Here is a 20691-nt window from a genome sequence, read left to right as displayed (position 1 = left end):
CATTTCAAAAGGGACTACCCTATAAAGGCTACTACTGGCCAAATCAGGAACAAATTTGAACATCAAAAACAAGTGATTATAACTCACATAATTTAAAAAAATGTGTGTATCTATGAGGCCAATAGATGAACAATATTGAGTTTATGATGAGGTAATATAAAGGAAAAAGCAAGCAAGAAGGAAGGAGGTGAGAAGGTAATAGGGAGGAAAGTTCTGGACAGAAAAAAATGCCAGTTAATAAATGTAGAAGAAATGACAGAAAAATCTCCATCTTCCACGCCAACAAAATAACTGATTCAGGCAAAAATGATCACTAATGGATGTTAAGATCATGATGAAAAGTTGTTAGAAATAGGCTATGTGTACCTAGACATTACTCAATAACCGTCAAGAGAAAAATACACTTCTACAATGGAGATAGTTTTGTGGTTACCACATGGAAACTAATCTTCACCAGAAGTCAATCTGATATTATATGCCTTCTGATAAGATGCAACAGGAATATAGTTACACCTATAAGGTATTCTTGCTCAGAATGTATGACCTGAATGCAATGGGATAAAGGAACAAGTTAAAGAGTACCAAGAGGAAACAAATTCAGAATGTGGGACACTCTACAAGACAAAGGCTCCAGATTCTTCAAAATACTAGTGTCATTAAAAAAAAAAAAAAAAAAAGGGCGGAGGACACCTGGGTGGCTCAGTGGGATGAATGTCTGCCTTTGGCTCAGGGCACCATCCAGAGTCCTGGGATTGAGTCCCACATCGGGCTCCCCTCGAGGAGCCTGCTGCTCCCTCTGCCTGGGTCTCTGCCTCTCCCTTTGTGCCTCTCACGAATAAATACAATCTTTAAAAATAAATAAATATATATATATATTTTTTAAAAGGCTGCAGGGTGCCTGGGTGGCTTAGTCAGCTGAGCGCCCAACACTGGATTTCAGCTCAGGTCATGACCTCAGGGTCATGGGATCAAGCCCTGCATGGGGCTTCATGCTCATGCAGAGTGTGGCTGTCCCTCTTCTTCTGCTCCTCCCCACAGGTAGACCTGTGCTCTCTCTCTCAAATAAATAGATAAATAAAATCTTACAAAGAAAAAAAGAAGTTGGGAGACTGTTCTAGACTTAAAGATAAATAACAATGAATAAAAATGTGTGAAACTCGATGGGATCCCGATTTAAAAAACAAAAGCTATAAAATAACTACACGGAACTCCTAAAACCCCTGGAATTTCCTATGATAAGAGAGATAAAGGTATTTTGTTATTCATAACAAACCCCTTTTTGAGTTTATGTTAATAAGAGGTGATTTTTGGAAAGTCCCTAGAAAACTACACAAGGGGGGCTAATTGCCAGGGGAACCAACCATGGGATGATGAGAGGATTGAAAGTTTTAGCTCCATCCCCCTCCCCACGCCAAGGAAGGATAAAGGGCTGGATGTCAAATTAATCCTGAATGCTCAATGATTTCCTCAATCATGCCTATGTATAGAAGCCTTCATGAAAATCCCAAGACTGCAGGGTTCAAAGATCTTTCAGGCTGATGAACATGTGGAGGTGCTGGGAAGGTGGTGCACCTAGAGAGGGTATGGAAGCTCTGTACCTCCTGTGTATTTTGCTTGATTTATCTCTTCCATCTGGCTATTCCTGAATTGTATCTTTTGTAATAAACCATTTTTTGTAGTAACTGAGTTTTATGAGCCACTTTAGTAAATTACAGAGCTCAAGGAGGGGATGGTGGAAACCTCTCAGTTCTTGGCCACTTGGTCAGAAGCACAGGTGACAACCTGGACTTCAATTGGCCTCTAAAGTGGGAAGGGAGGAAATCTTGTGGGACCAAGCTCTTAGCCTGTGGGGTCTGATGCTGTTCCCTAGTAAATAGTGTCAGAAACGAGTTGAATTATAAAACACCCACTTGGTGTCCACAGAGAATTGAAGAAATTGCTTGGTGGGAGAAAAAACTTGAAACAATTAGAGTGGAGAAGTATTCTGTGAGTTGACAGATCACAGGAGGTTTTCCTAGACAATTTACAGAATTATGGTTGACTTTCACAGATACAGTATTCTTTCAAGTAATTTTTCATTATTATTGATATTATACAAAGGTCTCCAATCTATTGGTCTCCAATCTAAGGGTACATAACCCTTAGTTTCTCATTTAATCCCTATAGAAGAATTATGGGGTTGGGGCACCTGGGTGGCTCAGTAGGTTAAGTATCTAACTGTTGATTTCTGCTCAGGTCATGATCTCTCTCAGCATCGTGAGATCAAGCCCTGCATTGGGTTCTGTGTTGGGTGTGGGGCCCTGCTTAAGATTCTCTCTCCATCTCTCCCTCTGCCCTTCCCTCCTTCTAAAAAAAAAAAAAGAAAAAGAAAAAGAAAAATTATGGAGTTGGAGATATTATATCCATTTTACTTATGTTTTAAGTTTTAATTTCCAGTTAACATAGTGCAATACTAGTTTCAGTAGTAGAATTTAATCTACATCACCTATATACAACACCCAGTGCTCATCCCAACAAGTGCCTTCCTTAATGCTCATCACCCATTTAGCACCACCCCCAACATGTCCCCTCCAGCAACCTGTTTGTTCTCTACAATTAAGAGTTTCTTAAAAAAAAAAAAAAAAAAAGGGATCCCTGGGTGGCGCAGCGGTTTGGCGCCTGCCTTTGGCCCAGGGCGCGATCCTGGAGACCCGGGATCGAATCCCACATCAGGCTCCCGGTGCATGGAGCCCGCTTCTCCCTCCACCTGTGTCTCTGCCTCTCTCTCTCTCTCTCTCTCTCTCTCTCTGTGACTATCATAAATAAATAAAAAAATATAATAAAATTCTAAAAATAAAAAAAAAAAGAGTTTCTTTTATGGTTTCCCTCTTTCTTTTTTCTCCCCATGTTTATCTGTTTTGTTTCTTAAATTCCATTTATGAGTGAGATCACATGGTCTTTCTCTGACTTATTTTGCTTAGCTTAATACTCTCCAGCTCCATCCATGTCATTGCAAATGGCAAGATTCCATTCTTTCTGATGGCTCAATAATATTCCATCATGTATATACACAGCCTCTTTATCCGTTCATCAATCAATGGACAGATAATAGTATTGTTTTAGGTAGAAGAATGTTCTATTCTTAGAGGAGATGTTAAGTTGAAGATTTGAGGGATAAGGTCTCACAGTGTCCGCTATATTATATAAATAATATAGTTTAAAAAATGTATATACACACATACATATAGAAATTCTGTAAATGTGGCAAATATAAACAGGTGTTGACCGCAGGTAAAGGTTATGAAAGTTTTTATTGTGGTATTCTTTCAATTTTCTGTATGTTTAAAATAAAATTTTTAAAAGTCAGGGAAAAAAATATAGGCAATACAGTTGTATTCAACTAATAAGATATAGACCCTGTATCACTGATCTCAACATATTATCTGTGGAAATCATATTTTTCTTAAAATGAAACTTAAGCAACATTTAAAAACCTTCGCGAATTCTGTTTTTTGAAGAGAACTGTCTTCTATTTAAATAAACAAAACAAAACCTCTTAGGCATAAGAAGGACAACTTCATCTGGGGAAGAGTTAGGGATTTCCCAACAGAGACTGCAAAGTTTAATATGTAACCCCGAAAATCACAGTTTGCTGGAAGCTAAGCTTTCTCAGCACAAAACCCATTAAGTCAGAGTAAGTTTTCAATGCCTCTGGGTGAGGTTACCTCATCTGGTTGCGGGAGGACAATAACCGACATGGTTCCTGTGTGAATGCGCTGCATCCGTGCTGACAGGCCCACCTCAGGGATTCGCTGGACTCGGTGAACCCCACCTTCATACTTCAGATGCTTATAGACGCTGTCACCAGAAATTCGGGCAGCTGCATGATGCAGCCCACCTAGAAACATAGAGTCCAAAAATGTTAATAAATTCTACTTTGAAAGGGATCTGGATCTTAAATGCCTTTAATCTCAGGCCTGAGTGCAAATAGACAAAGATGAGAACATAAAGTAGGTACACAACTGTATTTTTCCAATGTCAGTGTATTTATATATAAAGGAAATATTTTTGGTTTAAAACATTAAACCAAACATTATTTATGCTTATCTCCAGGGAATACAATAACAACGTTATTTTATTTTACTTTTTATACTTTTTTCATTTCTAAATCTTCTGTAATCAACAAATTTTACTTTTATAAAAATACTTCCAAAAAAAAATATAGTAGGCCATTTTCTGCATTGAACTACCCTCCATAAATTTAGGCTATAAGGTGCATATAACAGAATGCTCAATAACATGACAATTTAATAGTGATGGGTAATTCTATAGGTCCTCCCAAGTTTTCAAGAATCTATGGAAATTTAGTTCTTGCTGTAGAATGTGAATCTGTAGAATGTGAAGATGAGCACAAAAAAATCTTAATACCTAGACTGGTCTCTCTCTCTCTCTTTTTTTTTTAATATTTGCTATCTGATCCTTTATCATTATTATCTTTAAAGATTTTATTTATTTATTCATGAGAGACACACACAGAGAGAGAGGCAGAGACACAGACAGAGGGAGAAGCAGGCTTCATGGAGGGAGCTGGATGTGGGATTTGATCCTGGGACCCCAGGATCACGCCCTAAGCCAAAGGCAGACGCTCAACTGCTGAGCCACCTGGAGTCCCTAGGCTAGTGTCTTCTTATCAAGTATGTTTTTTAAGAAACCTTTTAATTATAAAATATTATATGGACATTAAAAAAAATCACATGAATGGTGATTTAAGTGGTTTAATGACCACAAGATCAAGAACTCTGCCAGTCACTCAAAAGTTCTCCATGTGCCCCTTTGCAGTTACAATCCCTTCTCATGAGTAACTATGATCCTTTTACTCCTTTACTATAATTTTATTACCTAAACGTGCTAGTTTAGTCTCATCCATTTAAAAAAGTTTGAGAAAATTAACCATCACATTACTCTAAGTGACCTTTCCCCGAATTTAACTGGCAAGTAGAGAATAACAAAACATAATTATAGTATTTCATAGAATTCTTTTAACTTGGAAGATGTTTCGATTTATCAAATACACAGAATAACACAAAGTAACACAGTGTCAGACCCACACTACGTATCCAGAGCTATCACCCTCCACCACTTCCACAAAAACTATTGTAATCACCTAGCTGGACTATTCGTGGAATGGTTGAGTATTGTCCATATCTGTTACAATCACAAAACCACAAGGCTTTAAGTCACTTGGTACATGAATATTTGCATGAAAGGATGTTTCTTTTCAAACTTTGCTTTTAGTGCTGTGTGAATCTAAAAGGTTTCCTAACCATGGTCTAGGGATTAAGTTGCTCTATATCCCTGGAACAGAATCTCTCTTCCTGTTAATTACTGAGTTCATCTTTCATTCTTGAAAATTGGATTCAAAATATATATCTGAGAAGTCACTGCTGACATCTGTCACTATTCTCTTTTATTATGCTGCTGTTTCTAAAGATTTTATTTATTTTATTTTTATTTTTTAAGTAATCTCTATACCCAACGTGGGGCTCGAACCTATAACCCTGAGATCAAGAGTCACCTTCTCCACCAACTGAGCTAGCCAGATGCCCCAAAATGCTGCCGTTCTTGATTATATTCTCCTTGAAACGCTCTCATCTCTAGCTTCCATAACATTACACTATCCTGATCCTATTTCTGCTTTATCTGATCCCTCTATTTCTTTTGCCAACTAGTCAATCTTTCTAAATGCGGCCATTCCCAAAGGTTTGGTGCCCTGGATGTTCTCTCTCCATAGACTCTTCTTTACATATTCTCTCAGCGTCAAACATTACCTCTGTGCCAACAGCTATCGAATCTCTCTCCTTGATTCTGTGCTCTCATCAAAGCTCTGCCTATACAACTCCAGCATTTACTGGATATTTCTAGATGGGTGTTCACAATGACCACGGACTTAATAATAATTCAAAACCAACTTATCATTATTTTTCCCAAATAGGTTCAGGTTTCAAACTTGAATGAATATTGCGGTTTTTATGGCTCGGAAGATTAGAATCTCTGTGGCTCATCTTGTTTGTGTCAGAATAGATTACTGGGATGTAGTGTGGCTCTGGATTTGGCAAACTTAAGTCTGCCATTACTTACCGTGTGATCTTGGATTGGTTACTTACTGGTCTGAGCCTACCTCTTGATCTTTAAAATGCAATTCATATTACCCATCTCAGAAGGCTGGGAAGATCAATTCATCTACACTGCACACAGGGACACAGTGGCAAGCACTAGCCCCTCTATTGTCTGTTCTTCCTTTAAGGTCTGTCACATGTCTACTGCCAGGTCTAAGCCTTAGTTACACCTGAGTTGCCCTAATAACCTCTCTACAGTTTGCCTTAAATCTAGCCTCTTGATCCTTCCTGCACACTGCTGTATAAATAATCTCCTTAAGATATATATTTATCAAACCACATGTTTTTTTTTTAATTTTTTTTTTTTTTACATTTTAAAACCTTAAATTCAATTTGCCAACATATAGTGTAATACCCAGTCCTCACCCCATCAAGTACCCTCCTCAGGGCTCATCACCGTCACCCAGTTACCCCATCCTCCCGCCCACCTCCCCTTCCACAACCCTTTGTTTGCTTCCCAGAGTTAGGAGTCTTTCATGGTTTGTCTCCCTCTCTAGTTTTTCAGTTCCCCTCTTTTCCCTTAAAATCCACATTTATTTATTTATTTATTCATTCATTCATTCATTCATTCATTCATTTGAGAGTGAGTGAGAGCAGGGGGAGGGGGCTAGAGGGAGAGAGTCTTAAGCAGACTCTGCACTGAGTGCAAGCCTAATGTAGGTCTCAATTTTACAACCCCGAGATCATGACCTGAGCTAAAATAAAGAGTTGGATGCTTAACCATCTACACTACCTAGGTGCCTCCAAATCATATGCTTACTGATAGAATCTTCAACAGCTCTCTAGCCCCAACAATCAAGGCCTGTTCAGCTTTCAAGGCTGTTCAGATTCTATCCCCTTGCACTCATTTCCTATGTCTTCCCATCACATACTCTAGCTTCTCTCCAGATTATATCAGTCTTTCCAAAGATTTTATTTATTTATTTGAGAGAGACAGCACGAGCAGGGGAGAGCAGCAGAGGGAGAAGGAGAAGCAGCCTCCACACTGAGTAGGGAGCCAGATGGGGGGACTCCATCCCAGCACCCTGGGATCATGACCTGAGCTGAAGGCAGACGCTAAGATGACTGAGCCACTCAGGCACCCAATCTTTCACCTTTTACTATGTCTCCCCATTACAAATATGCTCCAGGTAAACCGGTTTCCTCACTGTTCTACACACATGCACACACATACACATACACCATGATCTTTCCCACCACCACGTGCTTGCTCTGGTTGTTCCCTCTGCTCTCAATTCACCTTTCCTGACCACTGGCTATATTTAAAATCTGTACCAAGCATAACTTACTTATTTCTAGCTACCGGTTTTTATTTTCCTCTATTATTTAACTTACTTTAATCCTCCTTCCCCACTTTTATCATTTTATGATTGGGTATCAATGCATAGCCAAGACAATAAGAACTTTCATATGGCTTAAAAGAATGAGGGGGGAAAAAAGAATTCCTATCAGATTTAACATAATTGAGTATTTAAAAGTTTAATGACTAGGGGCACCTGAGTGGCTCAGTCAGTTGAGCATCCGACTGTTGATTTCAGCCCAGGTCATGATCTCAGGGTCCTGGGATCAAGCCCTGTGTCAGGCTCCACACTCAGCAGGGAGTCTGCTTGGGATTCTCCCTCTCCCTCTCCCTCTGTCCCTCACCCTGCCTGTTCTCTCTCCCCCTCCCAAATAAATAAATATTAAAAAAAAAAAAAAGTTTAAGGACTTGTACTGTTTGCTATTATTTATATTGTGTAAGTTTTTATCAGCCCAACTAGAGTGGTGTCTTAAAAATAAAGACAAATGATTAGCTTTTTCTGCATTTCCATAAAAATTGAACACATCAAAAACAAAAACAAAAAAGGACAGTAGATGCAAAGTCAGAGAACTCAAACATGATGCTAAAAGGAAAAGTAGAAAAAAATGCTAATAAGGGCAATGAAATAAAGAAGTCAAGAGAATAAAAATGTGAGAAAAATTTTTATGAGATAATATGAAATAGGGAGAAGTTTTTTTAAAAAAGATTTATTTATTTATTTATTTTTATTTTTAATAAGATTTTATTTATTTATTCATGAGAGAGACAGAGAGAGAGAGAGGCAGAGACATAAGAAGAAGGAGAAGCAGGCTCCATGAAGGGAGCCCGATGTGGGACTGGATCCTGGGACTCCAGGATCATGACCTGGGCTGAAGGCAGATACTCAATTGCTGAGCCACCCAGGCATCCCTATTTATTTTAGAAAGAGAAAGAGAGAGAGAAAGCTTACGCACAAGAGTGTCCAGGGGGAAGGCCAGAGGGACAAGAAGAGAAGCTGACTCCCTACTGAGTGCAGAGCCTGAGGCAGAGTTTGATCTCAAGACCCTGAGATCAGGACCTGAGCCAAAATCAAGAGTCGGTTGCTTAACAGACTGAAGCACTTGGGAGCCCTAGGGTAAGATATTTTTAACGTCAACATTACAATAATATAAGATAGATGAAATATATTCAAAAGAGAGCTTTTAGAAAGTTCACTTAAAATCCTTTACAAAGAATAATTTCAATGGATTTGGCAGAGTGATGAGGAGAGGCATTAAGGCAAAAACACTGGCAGACCAGGTCCTTGGAAAGATTATTCTGTTATGAGCACTTAGCTGTTGAGATTATAAAAAATTTAAGAAGTTAGGGGTACCTGGGTGGCTCAGTCAATTAAATGTCCACTACTTGATTTCAGCTCAGATCGTGATCTCAGGGTCGTGAGACTTGAGCCCTGCATTGGGCTCTGTGCTGAGCATGGAGTCTGCTAGAGATTTTCTCTCCCTTTCCCTCTGCCCCTCCCCACCCCACTTTCTTCCTCTCTAAAAAAATTTTAATCCAGAAGTTAAAAAAAAAATCTAATATACCTTAGCCACTCAGTCTAATTGATAATACTTTCAGATTGTATCACATAAATGATAAAGTTCTTTAGAATAAAAACCTTAATACATATAGCCTCCCCAAGGAAATTTTCTCTAATTCAAACATTCCTTCCTTCACTATCTCCCACTCTGTTCTCCCAGGTAAGACCTCTACCATAGAAAAGCTGCTGAGATTGATGGGCCTGTATCACAGCATTTAGTAGATACAGATAAAACATTTTTACAAATGGGACAACAGGGTTCTCTAATCAAGATCAGAGGTAAAATAATTTTCAGTATCTTCTATGGACAAAATCATCAAATACACCTACCATAATCAGCTGGTGTATAATTCAGAAGTTCAAATTTCCAGTTTTTATAGCTTGAATAATTCTGATACATATCAAATATTTCCCGGGTAAACTGCTGGCAGATATCACCTAAAAAAATACAAAAAATATTCAGTTAGCACAGATTTTTTAAGAGAGCCATTCTTACGTATAGGCCCCTTGGGAAATAAGGAGTAACTGTTTCCATAGGGAAAACATTTAATGGACTTTTAAAGTTATAGTGTGTCAAACCAAGGCAAAACTTAAGTGTTTACTTTTTGGATCATTTACAATAAAATTATTTAACTGACCTCCAGTAGTTCTTCCAGATGTCACCTCTATAATAACATCATTTTTGTCATATTTCTCCTTTGGCACTAGACTCTGGAAGAGCTGAAAAAGGAAAAAAAAAATATCAGCATTTCTGTGTATATTTTCCATTGTATACTATTGCTTGATTTTAGATAAAAGACCTGCAAACATTAAAAAAAAAAAAATCAGTAATTAACAAAATCATCTAGCATCCCAATGAAGTCTAGTCATTAAATGCTATAATAAGTAGACTGCATTAGACCCAAAATAAGTGATCAATTCATGGTAACAATGGAGTTACTTGTCAGGGTACTTTCCACAATGCTATCAGATTATCTTAATTTCTAAAATGCCCCAAGTTTAGATCAAAGTCTAGAGTGCTCCATTCAATTTTTTTTTTTCAGATTTTGCCTCTTATTAGTTCTGAACAGTAGCTTCTTTCATCTAATGAATGAAGTAAAGCTTTGAAAGTCTTCACTTGGAGAAAATGAGGAGTCTTTACATATGATTGTGTATTCTCTCCTGCCACAGAGGACAGTGGCCCCCAGGTCATGCCCTGTGTTCTCAGTAGAGCTGTTCTGCTTAAAGAGTATATTGAGGACTCCCAGGATAAGGCCCAAATAGTTTCTGAACTGTGACAAGAAAACAAAGGATTCTTAATAAGGAAAGTGACTAGCTTCCCTCTAATGGAGAAAAGGGAAGCAATTTTATTTTTGATTTATTAATAAAAAGTCTTTCAAGTCAGACTAAAAGTTCCTACGTGTCATGACTCTCCCTACTGCCCTTTTAAATACTCCATTTCTGCTAGAAACGACCATCTGTGGGAGAGAATATCTGACCAAGAATGACACCCTACTTCTGCCTTTGACTTGCTGGTTAGAGATAACAGTAACTGATACCTCTACTTCATTCCCTTCAACGAGGCCCTCTATGGACTCCCCGAGTAGGGAGACTGAAGGCAGGAGGATGGCCAATAGGACAAAAGGGGAGAGGCTATACAGCTCCGTGTTTTTCATTCTTTCAGACAAATCATCCATTGAACTACAAGGAGCTAAAGACTTGTGTGAACCAACTGTGTCTATACCTTGGATTCATTCTATTCTATCCAGAAAGCAAATTTTCAATCCATAATGAACAAAGTCACTACGAACTACTCTCCTTTTCTAAGCCTTAAAAACCACGGATTCTTCCTCTTGGTGAACTAAGTTTCCTTACCAGCAGATGTCTCCTTGCCTGGCAAGTTAATAGCTTTGGAATAGAGTTGCTCATGGAGGTAGGGTGGGGGTGGTGAGGGGAAGGCAATGTTTTAGTCTCTGGCATCCCAATAGCTTCAGTCTCGATCTGTAGCAAATTACCAACTAATCCCAGCGTAATCATTTATCATAAAAGAAGACTTAAACTGGTGTTTGGAAAGTACTTTGAACACCAAAGTATAGCCTAGCAAAACAATATTCTTCTATATTAACACAATCAAGTAGTTTACCTCCTAAAACGTACCTCACTGTACAACACATTGATTTTTTCAGCAATGGTTTGCCTCTCTTCCAATGCGAGTTCTTGTAACTGCTTTTCATCTTGTTTACTTAGACCTACAAAGCAGCAAAACTGATGAACGTTTTTAAATACTTACAGAGAAACTCTTAAATAGGTACATAATCTCTGCCTACTAAGTTTTCTTTCAGTTGTGAAGGAGGGATTATACAAAAGAGCAGTTTTAATAGAGAATATCAATTAATAAGAACTTGTAAAGTATGTCTAAAGAACTCAGTGTGCAAAGAAGTATATGATCATTGCCCCAAAGAGTTTATGGTTTGAATGTCTAGAGCTGATTAGAAACCAATGATTAATAAAACAAGTTTGAAAAAGGACTGGTTAATTAAATATAAACCCAAATAAGGCAAGTTTTGGAGTAAACTGGAGTGACCACTTCTTGTGTTAAAGGTAGCAGTCATTACTCAGCATGTTCTGCGTAATCCAGCATGGCTGGCACCTCCATTTTTTTCAAAGTCAGAAATAAGACCTCCTAAAATTTTGAAATCTCTTGAATATTTATACCTAGTAAACACTTTTTATTTTTTTATTTTTATTTTTTTATTATTTTTTCCTAGTAAACACTTTTTAAAAACACCCCATAGGTCAAACAAAACATCTTTGTAGCCTTTCCTTTATGGAAACAGTGGTCCTTTTCACATCATTTCAAAAACAGAAAGTTAAATCATGGAACTCCAATTTGAAAAGCTAACAATGAGAGACAGTAGATCTTGGAACCTTTGACTCCATTGCTCTAGATACCTAGACTCTATTTGTTAATGGTGATACTTGCAACGTTATGTAGAAATGTTTGGTTAATAGTAAAGAAGAAAACAGAAATGAAAAATCATAATTATAAAACAGAAGGCTCAAAAAAAATAAAATAAAAAAAATAAAACAGAAGACTCTTGAAACTTCTTCCCTAGTCACGGAAGTCATTAAAATCTGAATCTGGTATGATTCCATGCCTCACTCAAGCTTGGTTGCCTGCCTTCCTTCCTTCCTTCCTTCCTTCCTCCCTCCCTCCTTCCCTCCCTCCCTTCCTTTCTTTCTTTTTTTAAGATTTTATTTATATACTCACAAGAGACACACAGAGAGAGAGGCAGAGACCCGGGCAGAGAGAGAAGCGGGCTCCATGCAGGGAGCCCTATGTGGGACTCAATCTCAGCACTCCGGGATTGTGCCCTGAGCCAAAGGCAGACGCTCAAACGCTGAGCCACCCAGGCGTCCCATCATTCCAGCTTTCAACATTTAACACTTACTATGTGCCAGATACTCTGCTAGTTGTTGGGGACACAAGGATGAATAAAACATGGTTCCAGGCCCCAACTGGCTCAGTCTGGTGGGAAAGAGACATGTACACACAATTATAATATATGATAGGGCAATGCTATGGAGGCATAAAGGAAGGGGGGGTCTATGCCAGACTTCAGCACTGGAGGAAGATTCCTGGACAGACACCATCTGAACTAAATTCTAATTATGGATCATCTGTGGCAAAACTGTAGTATCACTGGTGGCCCTGCATTATGCAGTTCTGCCACAAATGGAAACTAGGCTGACATGACTCCATATAGGTACCTGTTGGGTCAAAGGTGTCAGAAAAAGCTAATTTGCAGTCACATAAAATTATTTTTGTGGCCTCTTACTATTTACTGATTCTGAAATCTACTTCAATTTCATTATATCCCAAAGATTTGGGAGTCTATTATATCCTATGCTGCAGGAAATATAAAAATGAGTAAGATAGGCTCTGTCGTTGAGGAACAGGTAATGAGGGAAGGGACAGAAGTTTAGACGATTACATAAAAGATCAAAATACAAAGCAAAGAAAGGTAACATTTTTGTTTTACAGAGGGAACTGAAGCCAAAGTATGACATCCAAGCCAAACTTTGTTTGGTTTTTGTTTTTTTTTTAAGAATTTATTTATGTATTCATGAGAGACGCAGAGAGAGAGAAGCAGAGACACAGGCAAAGGGAGAAGCAGGCTCCATGCAGGGAGCCTGATGTGGGACTCGATCCCAGGACTCCAGGATCATGTCCTGAGCCCAAGGCAGGCGCTTAAACCGCTGAGCTACCCAGGGATCCCCCACCAAGCCAAACTTTGTAAGTGAAATGAATTTTAGCAAGGTAAAATTTGTGGGTAACAATGTCTGCACAGAGCTATGGGATGACATGGGTATATTCAGGGAACAGCAAGTTATCTATTTTTCTTGGAAGGTTGCATATGCAAAGGGAACTAACACACTATGCAGAGAGGCTGGTGTCACTCTGTGAGGCTTTTTAAAAAGATTTCATTTATCACAGAGAGAGCACAAGTGCGGGATAGAGGAGGGGCAGAGGGAGAGGGAGAAGCAGGCTCCTGCCAAGCAGGGAGCCCAACGTGGGGCTAGATCCCACGACCCCAGGATCATTATCTGAGCTGAAGGCAGATGCTTAACCAACTGAGCCACCCAGGTGCCCCTCCGCAGAGGCTCTTAAATACCAAATCAAGAATCTATATTTATAGGCAATGGGAGCTACTGAAAATTTTGAGCAGGGGAGTAATATGAGTAAGGTTGCACTTGGACTGGGAAAGCCTGAAGTGACAGTACAAGTTAGGAATGTATTGTAACTATCCAGGAGGAGATATAATAAAGCTATAAATTAGCAGAATAGAAGGGGACTCATGTGCAAGGTATACTACAGAGGCAGACTCTACTGGAATTCGACTCATGGTGCAGTGGATAACAACAGGGGCTGTGGAATCTCACTGATTGGGTTCAAATCCTTGCTCCTCACCTGATTGGCTGAGTGACCTTTGGCATTTTAAGCTGGAAGTTTCTTCATTAATGGTAATTCCCACCTTGTAAGGTCACTGTGAATATTCAAACGAGATACTATTTGTAAAATACTGAGCTTAGTGCCTGGCACATATTAGCACAGTAAATGTTGATTTTATCACGGTTATTACAGAACAGCAGAATTTTGGACCTGGAAGAGACTTCAGAAACAATCCAATCCAATCTCAATTATCTGTGATACAACCAAGGCTGAAAAAGATTATGTCAACTGAGTTTAAAAAGCATTTAGGATGCTCCTATTATATGCAAAGAACCTTCCCAAAACTAATTAATTACAAATTTGAGTGGTGTCATACAAAAGAATAAAAACCAAAAAAATCCTCAGTAAACATGGATGAGAAACTCACAGAACCACCAACAGAAGGTAGAAAAATACGCCTCTGGAAATGCAGGACTTTTACAGGTATAACTGTGGCTGGCCTTGACGTTGCTTAACGTTGCTAACATTTAATGGAACAGGATGGAGCATAAAAGAAATTTTAGAAACAGAAGCTTTGAGCACTAGCTGGATAAATGTTGAATCTCAGGTTAGTCCATTGTGCAGTTCTCTCAACTTCTGTACATTTTGGAAATTTTTCATATGGGAAAAAATGTTAAGGCAATAGCAGTATTAAGAAATACCAAAACTAGGGACACTTGGGTGGCTCAGCAGTTGAGCATCTGCCTTGGGCTCAGGGTCCAGAGATCAAGTCCCGTATCAGGCTCCCTGCCGTGAGCCCGCTTCTCCCTCTGCCTGTGTCTCTGCTTCTCGGGCTCTCATGAATAAATAAATAAAATCTTAAAAAAGAAATACCAAAACTAAAAGTAAACATCTCTCACATCCTATATAAAATTAATCCCAATAGATCAAAAAAGTCAACATAAGGTTAAAAAATTTAACTCTCTCAGAAAACATAGATGTACCCTTTGTGACCCTGGGTTACACAATAGTTTCCTAGATAAGATACCAAAAACACAAGCAACAAGAGCAAAAAAGATAAATTAGACCTCATCAAATTTTTAAAAATTATGGGGCTTCAAAAGATAACCTACAAATAGAATAGGAGAAAATTTTTGCACATCATTTATCTCATGAGGAACTCAGGGCTAGAATATCAAGAACTCTCATGACTCATTAATAAGACAAACAATTTAAAAATGGGCAAAGGGTCTTATCTTTATCCAGAGATAAGATACAAATGGCCAACAGGCATATGACAAGATGCTCAAATCATTAATCAAGGAAATCAAATCAAAGCCACAATGAAGATACCATTTCACATCCACCAGGATAGCTAGAATCAAAAGGGCAAAGTAGAAATGGTGCAGCCACTCTGGAAAAACAGTCTGGCAAGTCCTCCAAAGGTTAAATGTAGAGTTATGATAGGCAATTGTAGTACCACTGTTCATAATAACCAAAAAGTGGAAACAACTCAATATCCATTAATTGATGAATGGATAAGTAAAAATAAAATGCAGTAGATCCACACAATGGAATGGAATTTATATACAATGCCCGAAATAAGTAAATCTAGAAAGTAGATTGATTAGCAGTTGCCTTGGGTTGGTAGGGAAGGGGGAATTGGGGCAAGTGGCTACCAGGTGCAGGGTTCTTTCTGGGATGATGAAATAATACCTGACCATATAAGCCCTTTGATGGGTAGGGACTGTATTCTTGTGTCTCTGCTATATGCTCAGTAAAATCCCACTCAATAAATTAAAGTTTTCTGTAAAGGTCAATATTTAGGCTCCTAGATTCTAAAAACTTCTTGGCAAGCACCACAAGGAGCCTGGTCTCTTAGTAATTAATTTTTAGTACCCAAAATACATCAAACATCCAGGATAGAATCCTGTCTTCTCCGAGTATAGAGTGTATTCACTCTAGGATTTTTAGAAGACTGCATTCAATAAAGCTTTAACCTTTAAAATCAATCACATCCTTTACACGCACATATTTTTCACCTACTTTTACACATTGAATCTAATTCTTCAATTGCTTGCTTGGCCTCCTGAATTTCTTGGTAAATGGCTGCAAGTGGTGCTAACTCGGCATGCCTTCGATTCAAAGACTTTCGGTCGCCTTCATTCACAGACATATGCTGCAAACACTGATCAAGCGTACGGTACTCCTTATTCAGGTCCTCCATATATTTCTGTAGTGCTTTATGCTTCCACAGCACCCTGGTGTCCTGGTGTCCACAATATCTCCTAGGACAATTCTTATTTAACCGATGATGGAGAATGGGATTCCTGTTTTGTCTAAAAACCCACAGCCTTGTATCAAGATGTATCTGTGTAAATTGATGAAATTGGGGGTGGATGTGGCGCTGGTGGTGACCATTAAGAGATGAACATCTAAAAAGCCAAGCACACAGGTGACGATTCATCTCAGCATCTGAAATATAATAAACACAATTTGAAAAACCAATCGACTCTACAAATACAAAATCTGGAAGTAGCCTCAAGAAATCTTGTCCAGTTTGTGGGCACAACCAGCTTCAAAGTCCTGAAATTCAGTAATCCATAAAAAGAAAATAATTCTTCAAATCTCTGAATATAACATATTAAAATAAATGAAGAGAGCAGCGTTTTTCATTCATTCGATGTTTATAATTAACTACAGCAAATGAGTAGGAGCATAATTAATAAATTTATCAACAGACTGGGTTAAATCAGCTATTTTCTAAAAAGTATCCAGGGTCTAGACTTGAATATGTGAACAAATACTTGAAAGATATCAAATAATCAGGCAAGTTTTAGGTGGCTCACATATTCATAGATTTCTAAAGTTTGAAGGAAATATTAACTGTTTTCTTGTCTATTTCTTTAATTTGAGGTATCCAGATGCCCAAGTGAGTCAAGTAACTTAATCATGATTATTCATTCAGCCAGACAGAGGCAGAACTAATACTAGAACACAGTTTGCCTGTTCAGAGCTCAGGGCTTCCCTTTTAGATCAGATCCTAAAGGAAGAAAACTTCAAATAGTTAACAGATTAAATAAATAAGTAGGTCTAGTAAAAGGGGACAGTGGCAATATTTGTATTAAGTGAAAAAAGCAGAATGCAAAACAATATAATATCAATGAGATTTTCAAAATTTTCTATGACATATGGTAATCCATATAAAAAAGGTAAAACAAGAGTATTCTGGGAAAAAAACAACCAACCTAAAAAAGAAACATACCAAAATGTTACTAAGATGACCTCCAGTTATGGGATTGTGGATACCTTTTGCTTACTTTCCATTTTTTCTACCTTTCAGTGTTTTTGATTTTTCTATACACATAGCACATATTACTGTCACAAGAAGCAAAAAACATTTTTAAAAAATTACAAGTTAGGGGCACCTGGGTGGCTCAGTGGTTGAGCTCTGCTTTTGGCTCAGGTCATGACCGTGGGATAGAGTCCTGTATCAGGCTCCCGGCTGAGAGTCTGCTTCTCCCTCTTCCTAGGTCTGTGTGTGTGTGTGTGTGTGTGTGTCCTGAATAAACAAAATCTTTAAAAAAAAAAAAATTACAAGTTAGGTGAAACTGGCCGTGTTCGCTAATTTCCTGTTCTTCTCCCTTCTCATAGATATAATCAGAAGCTAACCAAAGCACAGAATGGTTTTACCAAGGGAAAACATATTTTAGGAAAAACACTTTGCCCCCAAAATTCTGAGGTTCAATGTTGAAATAAGGGTCAAAGTTTTATGGCCTCCAGCGTTCCTATCATGCTAGGAGGTGCGTGCATATGGTAACTCATTTGAGCATTATAAGTCAGCTAGCTTGAAAAAAATCACAATCTTCTAGAAAATTAAATATTCAGAATGGTCCCCCCGAAACATTAAGATTTTGCAGCATTCTACTACTGAACTTTAACACACTGAAGCGCATTGGGAAAAAGGGACTGTGGAAGAACGCACCAATGCCCGGCAGGCACATAAGGTACAGACCCTCTGCACAAGTTCCCGTGTGTGTCTTTACGTCCAGTCTCAAGCACATCAGAAGTTTGAGTCCATTTGAAAACATGGACAAAAGGATGACAAATTCCTGTTAGAACGCTTCTAGCTAAAATTTCCAGCCCAGGGAACAGTAGTAGAGTGACACTTAAGGTCATGAACCTCAATGTTAGGAGAAAAACAAATACCAAAAAAACCAAAACAAAAACCAAAAACCAAAACTAAAAACCAAAAACCAAACCCTCCCCCCCACAAACCAAGACGTCTACTCGCTAGGGTCCCCTCCACCTGGGAACCGCAAGTCTTCTCCATCACCCACCTCAGTGGCAGGACTCCCCTGACACCCTACGCACAACTCCCAGGGCCTGCAGGTCACAAGGGACACTGCGCCTGCGCCAGAGCAGCACGTGTCACCCCCTACTTTGTAACTCGGTATACACAGTGATCCCATCGAGGCAACATGCGAGGGAAAAAAAATGGGGGTGGAAAAAATACTTTTTAAGGTCGAAGAAGAGAAAATAAAAATCGTGAGTACCTAAGAAAAAGAAGAAAGGACGCTAGCTTTCCTTTCTGAAGCGGGGACCTTCTGTGACCGGCTACATTGCAGCCCGACAGACGCTGGGTCAGTTTCACTTCCGGGTTCTCTCCTTCCGGGGTCACGCTTTGCTCTCGGCTTCTACGGAGCAGTCGTGGCGCGTGCGTAACGGCTAACGGGGAGAAACGAGAGAAACATAACAAAGCGAGAAAGAAAATCGCAGGAGATGACCACAGGCGGCACTCACCCGGAGCCGGGCGCGGGTGGCGATGGGGCAGGGCGGGCGGGCGGTGGAGGGATGTAGGATGAACTACAACTTCCGGGAGCTCCAACCCAGGAATGCTGGGAGTTGTAGTTTATGCCCAGGCTGGCTTCCAAGCCCCCAGCCAAAAATCTGGTCTCTTAGAGACAGGCAAACGCAGTGAAGAGATGCTCTACAATTCTGATTTGGGGGATCAAGGTTTACAATATATTAATATATTAATATGAAGTTAAAAGAATTTCCTTATATATGAAAATTATATAATGGAGCCACTAAAGCAGTGGTTTCTGTTTGTTAGTTTTTATTTTTCTTAAAGCAGTGGTTAATTTTTTTTTGAGGATCCTTTTCGTCATCCCCAGATAGGGATTCTGCATGGTTTTTTCGGTTTTGTTCTTATTTCTTTTTCTTTCCTTTTTTCCCCCGTGTGCAATTCTGCATGTTAATAGTTCTTCTTGCAACTTCCACTACTTGAGAAAATACCTAATGATTAAAAGAGGATATAAATGTGCATTTTTAAAAATCATAACAGGATCCAAAAGATAGGAGACTATATATATCCACTAACTAATGACTTTAAAGATGTTGCATGTACATGTAGAATTTAGGGGCTCAAACTAGGTTCATAGTTTGTAAACTACCAATTAAAGAATTATGAAAATCCAACTAATAAACAATTCCAGGAAAATACAAACATATTGCTTTACCTTGAATAGTACAAGTCACATAACCACTGTGTCTCAATATTTCCTCCTTAAAAGCCAAGGCAAACATCCCATATAATCGACTTCACAGGATATTTTCTTAGGTCGTGACCACATATAAAAAGGACAATTAACCCAAAATGTAAATATCTAACTTTACATACTGCAAGGTATCTACTTCTACCTAGTATATATTAAATCTTATATTAGTAATTTAGACCTATTAATTAATTTAATCCTTACTACAACAATCCTAAAATACCCATTTTGCAGAAAAGAAAACTAAGGCACAGAGAGCTTAAGTAACTTGTCCAAAGTAAAAGAACTGGTAAGTAATAGAACTGAGATTCAATCAAGGCTATCTGTCTTAATGATCGATCCATGGCTCCTAAGCTCTGATAATGCCTCCCTCTTCCAAAACAGAAAGAAAAAATAAAATATTCCATCGTCCGTTCAATAATGCCCACATGAAGTTTATGTTCCAGTAGGGATCAAATTCTAAAGGATCCACATTAAAAAAAATAAAAAATAAAGGATCCACATTAATCATTCTCCTAAATTATCCAATGAAATTGTTTATTTTGATTTGTGTATGCAGATATATAACTTAAGTAATATAGTATATAAAGGTTTATTCTCCTTAAAAAATAACCTACTGCTATGGACTGAATTGTGTGCACACACACATAACACACACACACACCCCATTTTAATATGTTGAAGCTAACCCCTAGTGTGACTATACTGGAGACAGGGCCTTTAAGGTTAAATGAGTCAAAAAGGTGAAAGCCTGGTCTAGTAACATTTGTGCCCTTATAAGAGAGCCTGTGAGTATGTGCTCTCTCTTCTTTTTTTATCCAAGACAAAGAGACCTCAGGATGAAATCTATCCTTCCACCACCTTGATCTTGGACTTCCCCACCTCCTAAAACGTGAGAAATAAATTTCTGTTGTTTAAGCCACTCAGTCTATAGTATTTTGTTATGGCAGCCCAAGCAAACACACTTTCATGTGTAAAAATTTATTGGGATATACAGGAAACTTTGATATATGTGAAATTTTATGCACTTTATGTATTTTATTTCTCAATTTTAAAAATCCCTAAAGACATTTATGCTTGGTACTATGAATACTGCTTTCTCCTCCATGATTTTTAAAAAGGAGTGTAATGTAGTATATCTATATTCATTAATATGCAATGATGTCCACAATATATCATTAAATGAAAGACAGTGTCAAAAAAAAAAC

General features: G+C 38.5%; 1 protein-coding gene across 11 annotated transcripts in view; it reads right to left on the bottom strand.

The window, feature by feature from the left end:
* Nucleotides 1-18816, bottom strand: part of MTRF1 (mitochondrial translation release factor 1) — a 52803-nt gene extending 33987 nt beyond the window's left edge. For 3 of the 11 annotated variants that reach the window (XM_072760639.1, XM_072760638.1, XM_072760640.1), the window contains exons 1-6: nt 18266-18340; nt 15972-16400; nt 11150-11241; nt 9652-9733; nt 9344-9451; nt 3705-3877 (exon numbers count right to left, since the gene is read on the bottom strand). In XM_072760639.1, the coding sequence (XP_072616740.1) occupies nt 3705-3877; nt 9344-9451; nt 9652-9733; nt 11150-11241; nt 15972-16392 (876 nt within the window). In that variant the 5' untranslated portion in view covers nt 16393-16400; nt 18266-18340. Of the gene's footprint in view, nt 1-3704; nt 3878-9343; nt 9452-9651; nt 9734-11149; nt 11242-15971; nt 16401-18265; nt 18429-18481 lie in introns of those variants that run through there. The other 8 variants (XM_072760642.1, XM_072760643.1, XM_026009616.2 and 5 more) reach the window with 7 other exon arrangements.
* Nucleotides 18817-20691: the final 1875 nt, after the last annotated feature.

This window comes from Vulpes vulpes, chromosome 6 (genome assembly GCF_048418805.1).
Source record: "Vulpes vulpes isolate BD-2025 chromosome 6, VulVul3, whole genome shotgun sequence".
Classification (NCBI taxonomy): domain Eukaryota; kingdom Metazoa; phylum Chordata; class Mammalia; order Carnivora; family Canidae; genus Vulpes; species Vulpes vulpes.
This window is presented reverse-complemented; position numbering and strand designations above follow the sequence as displayed.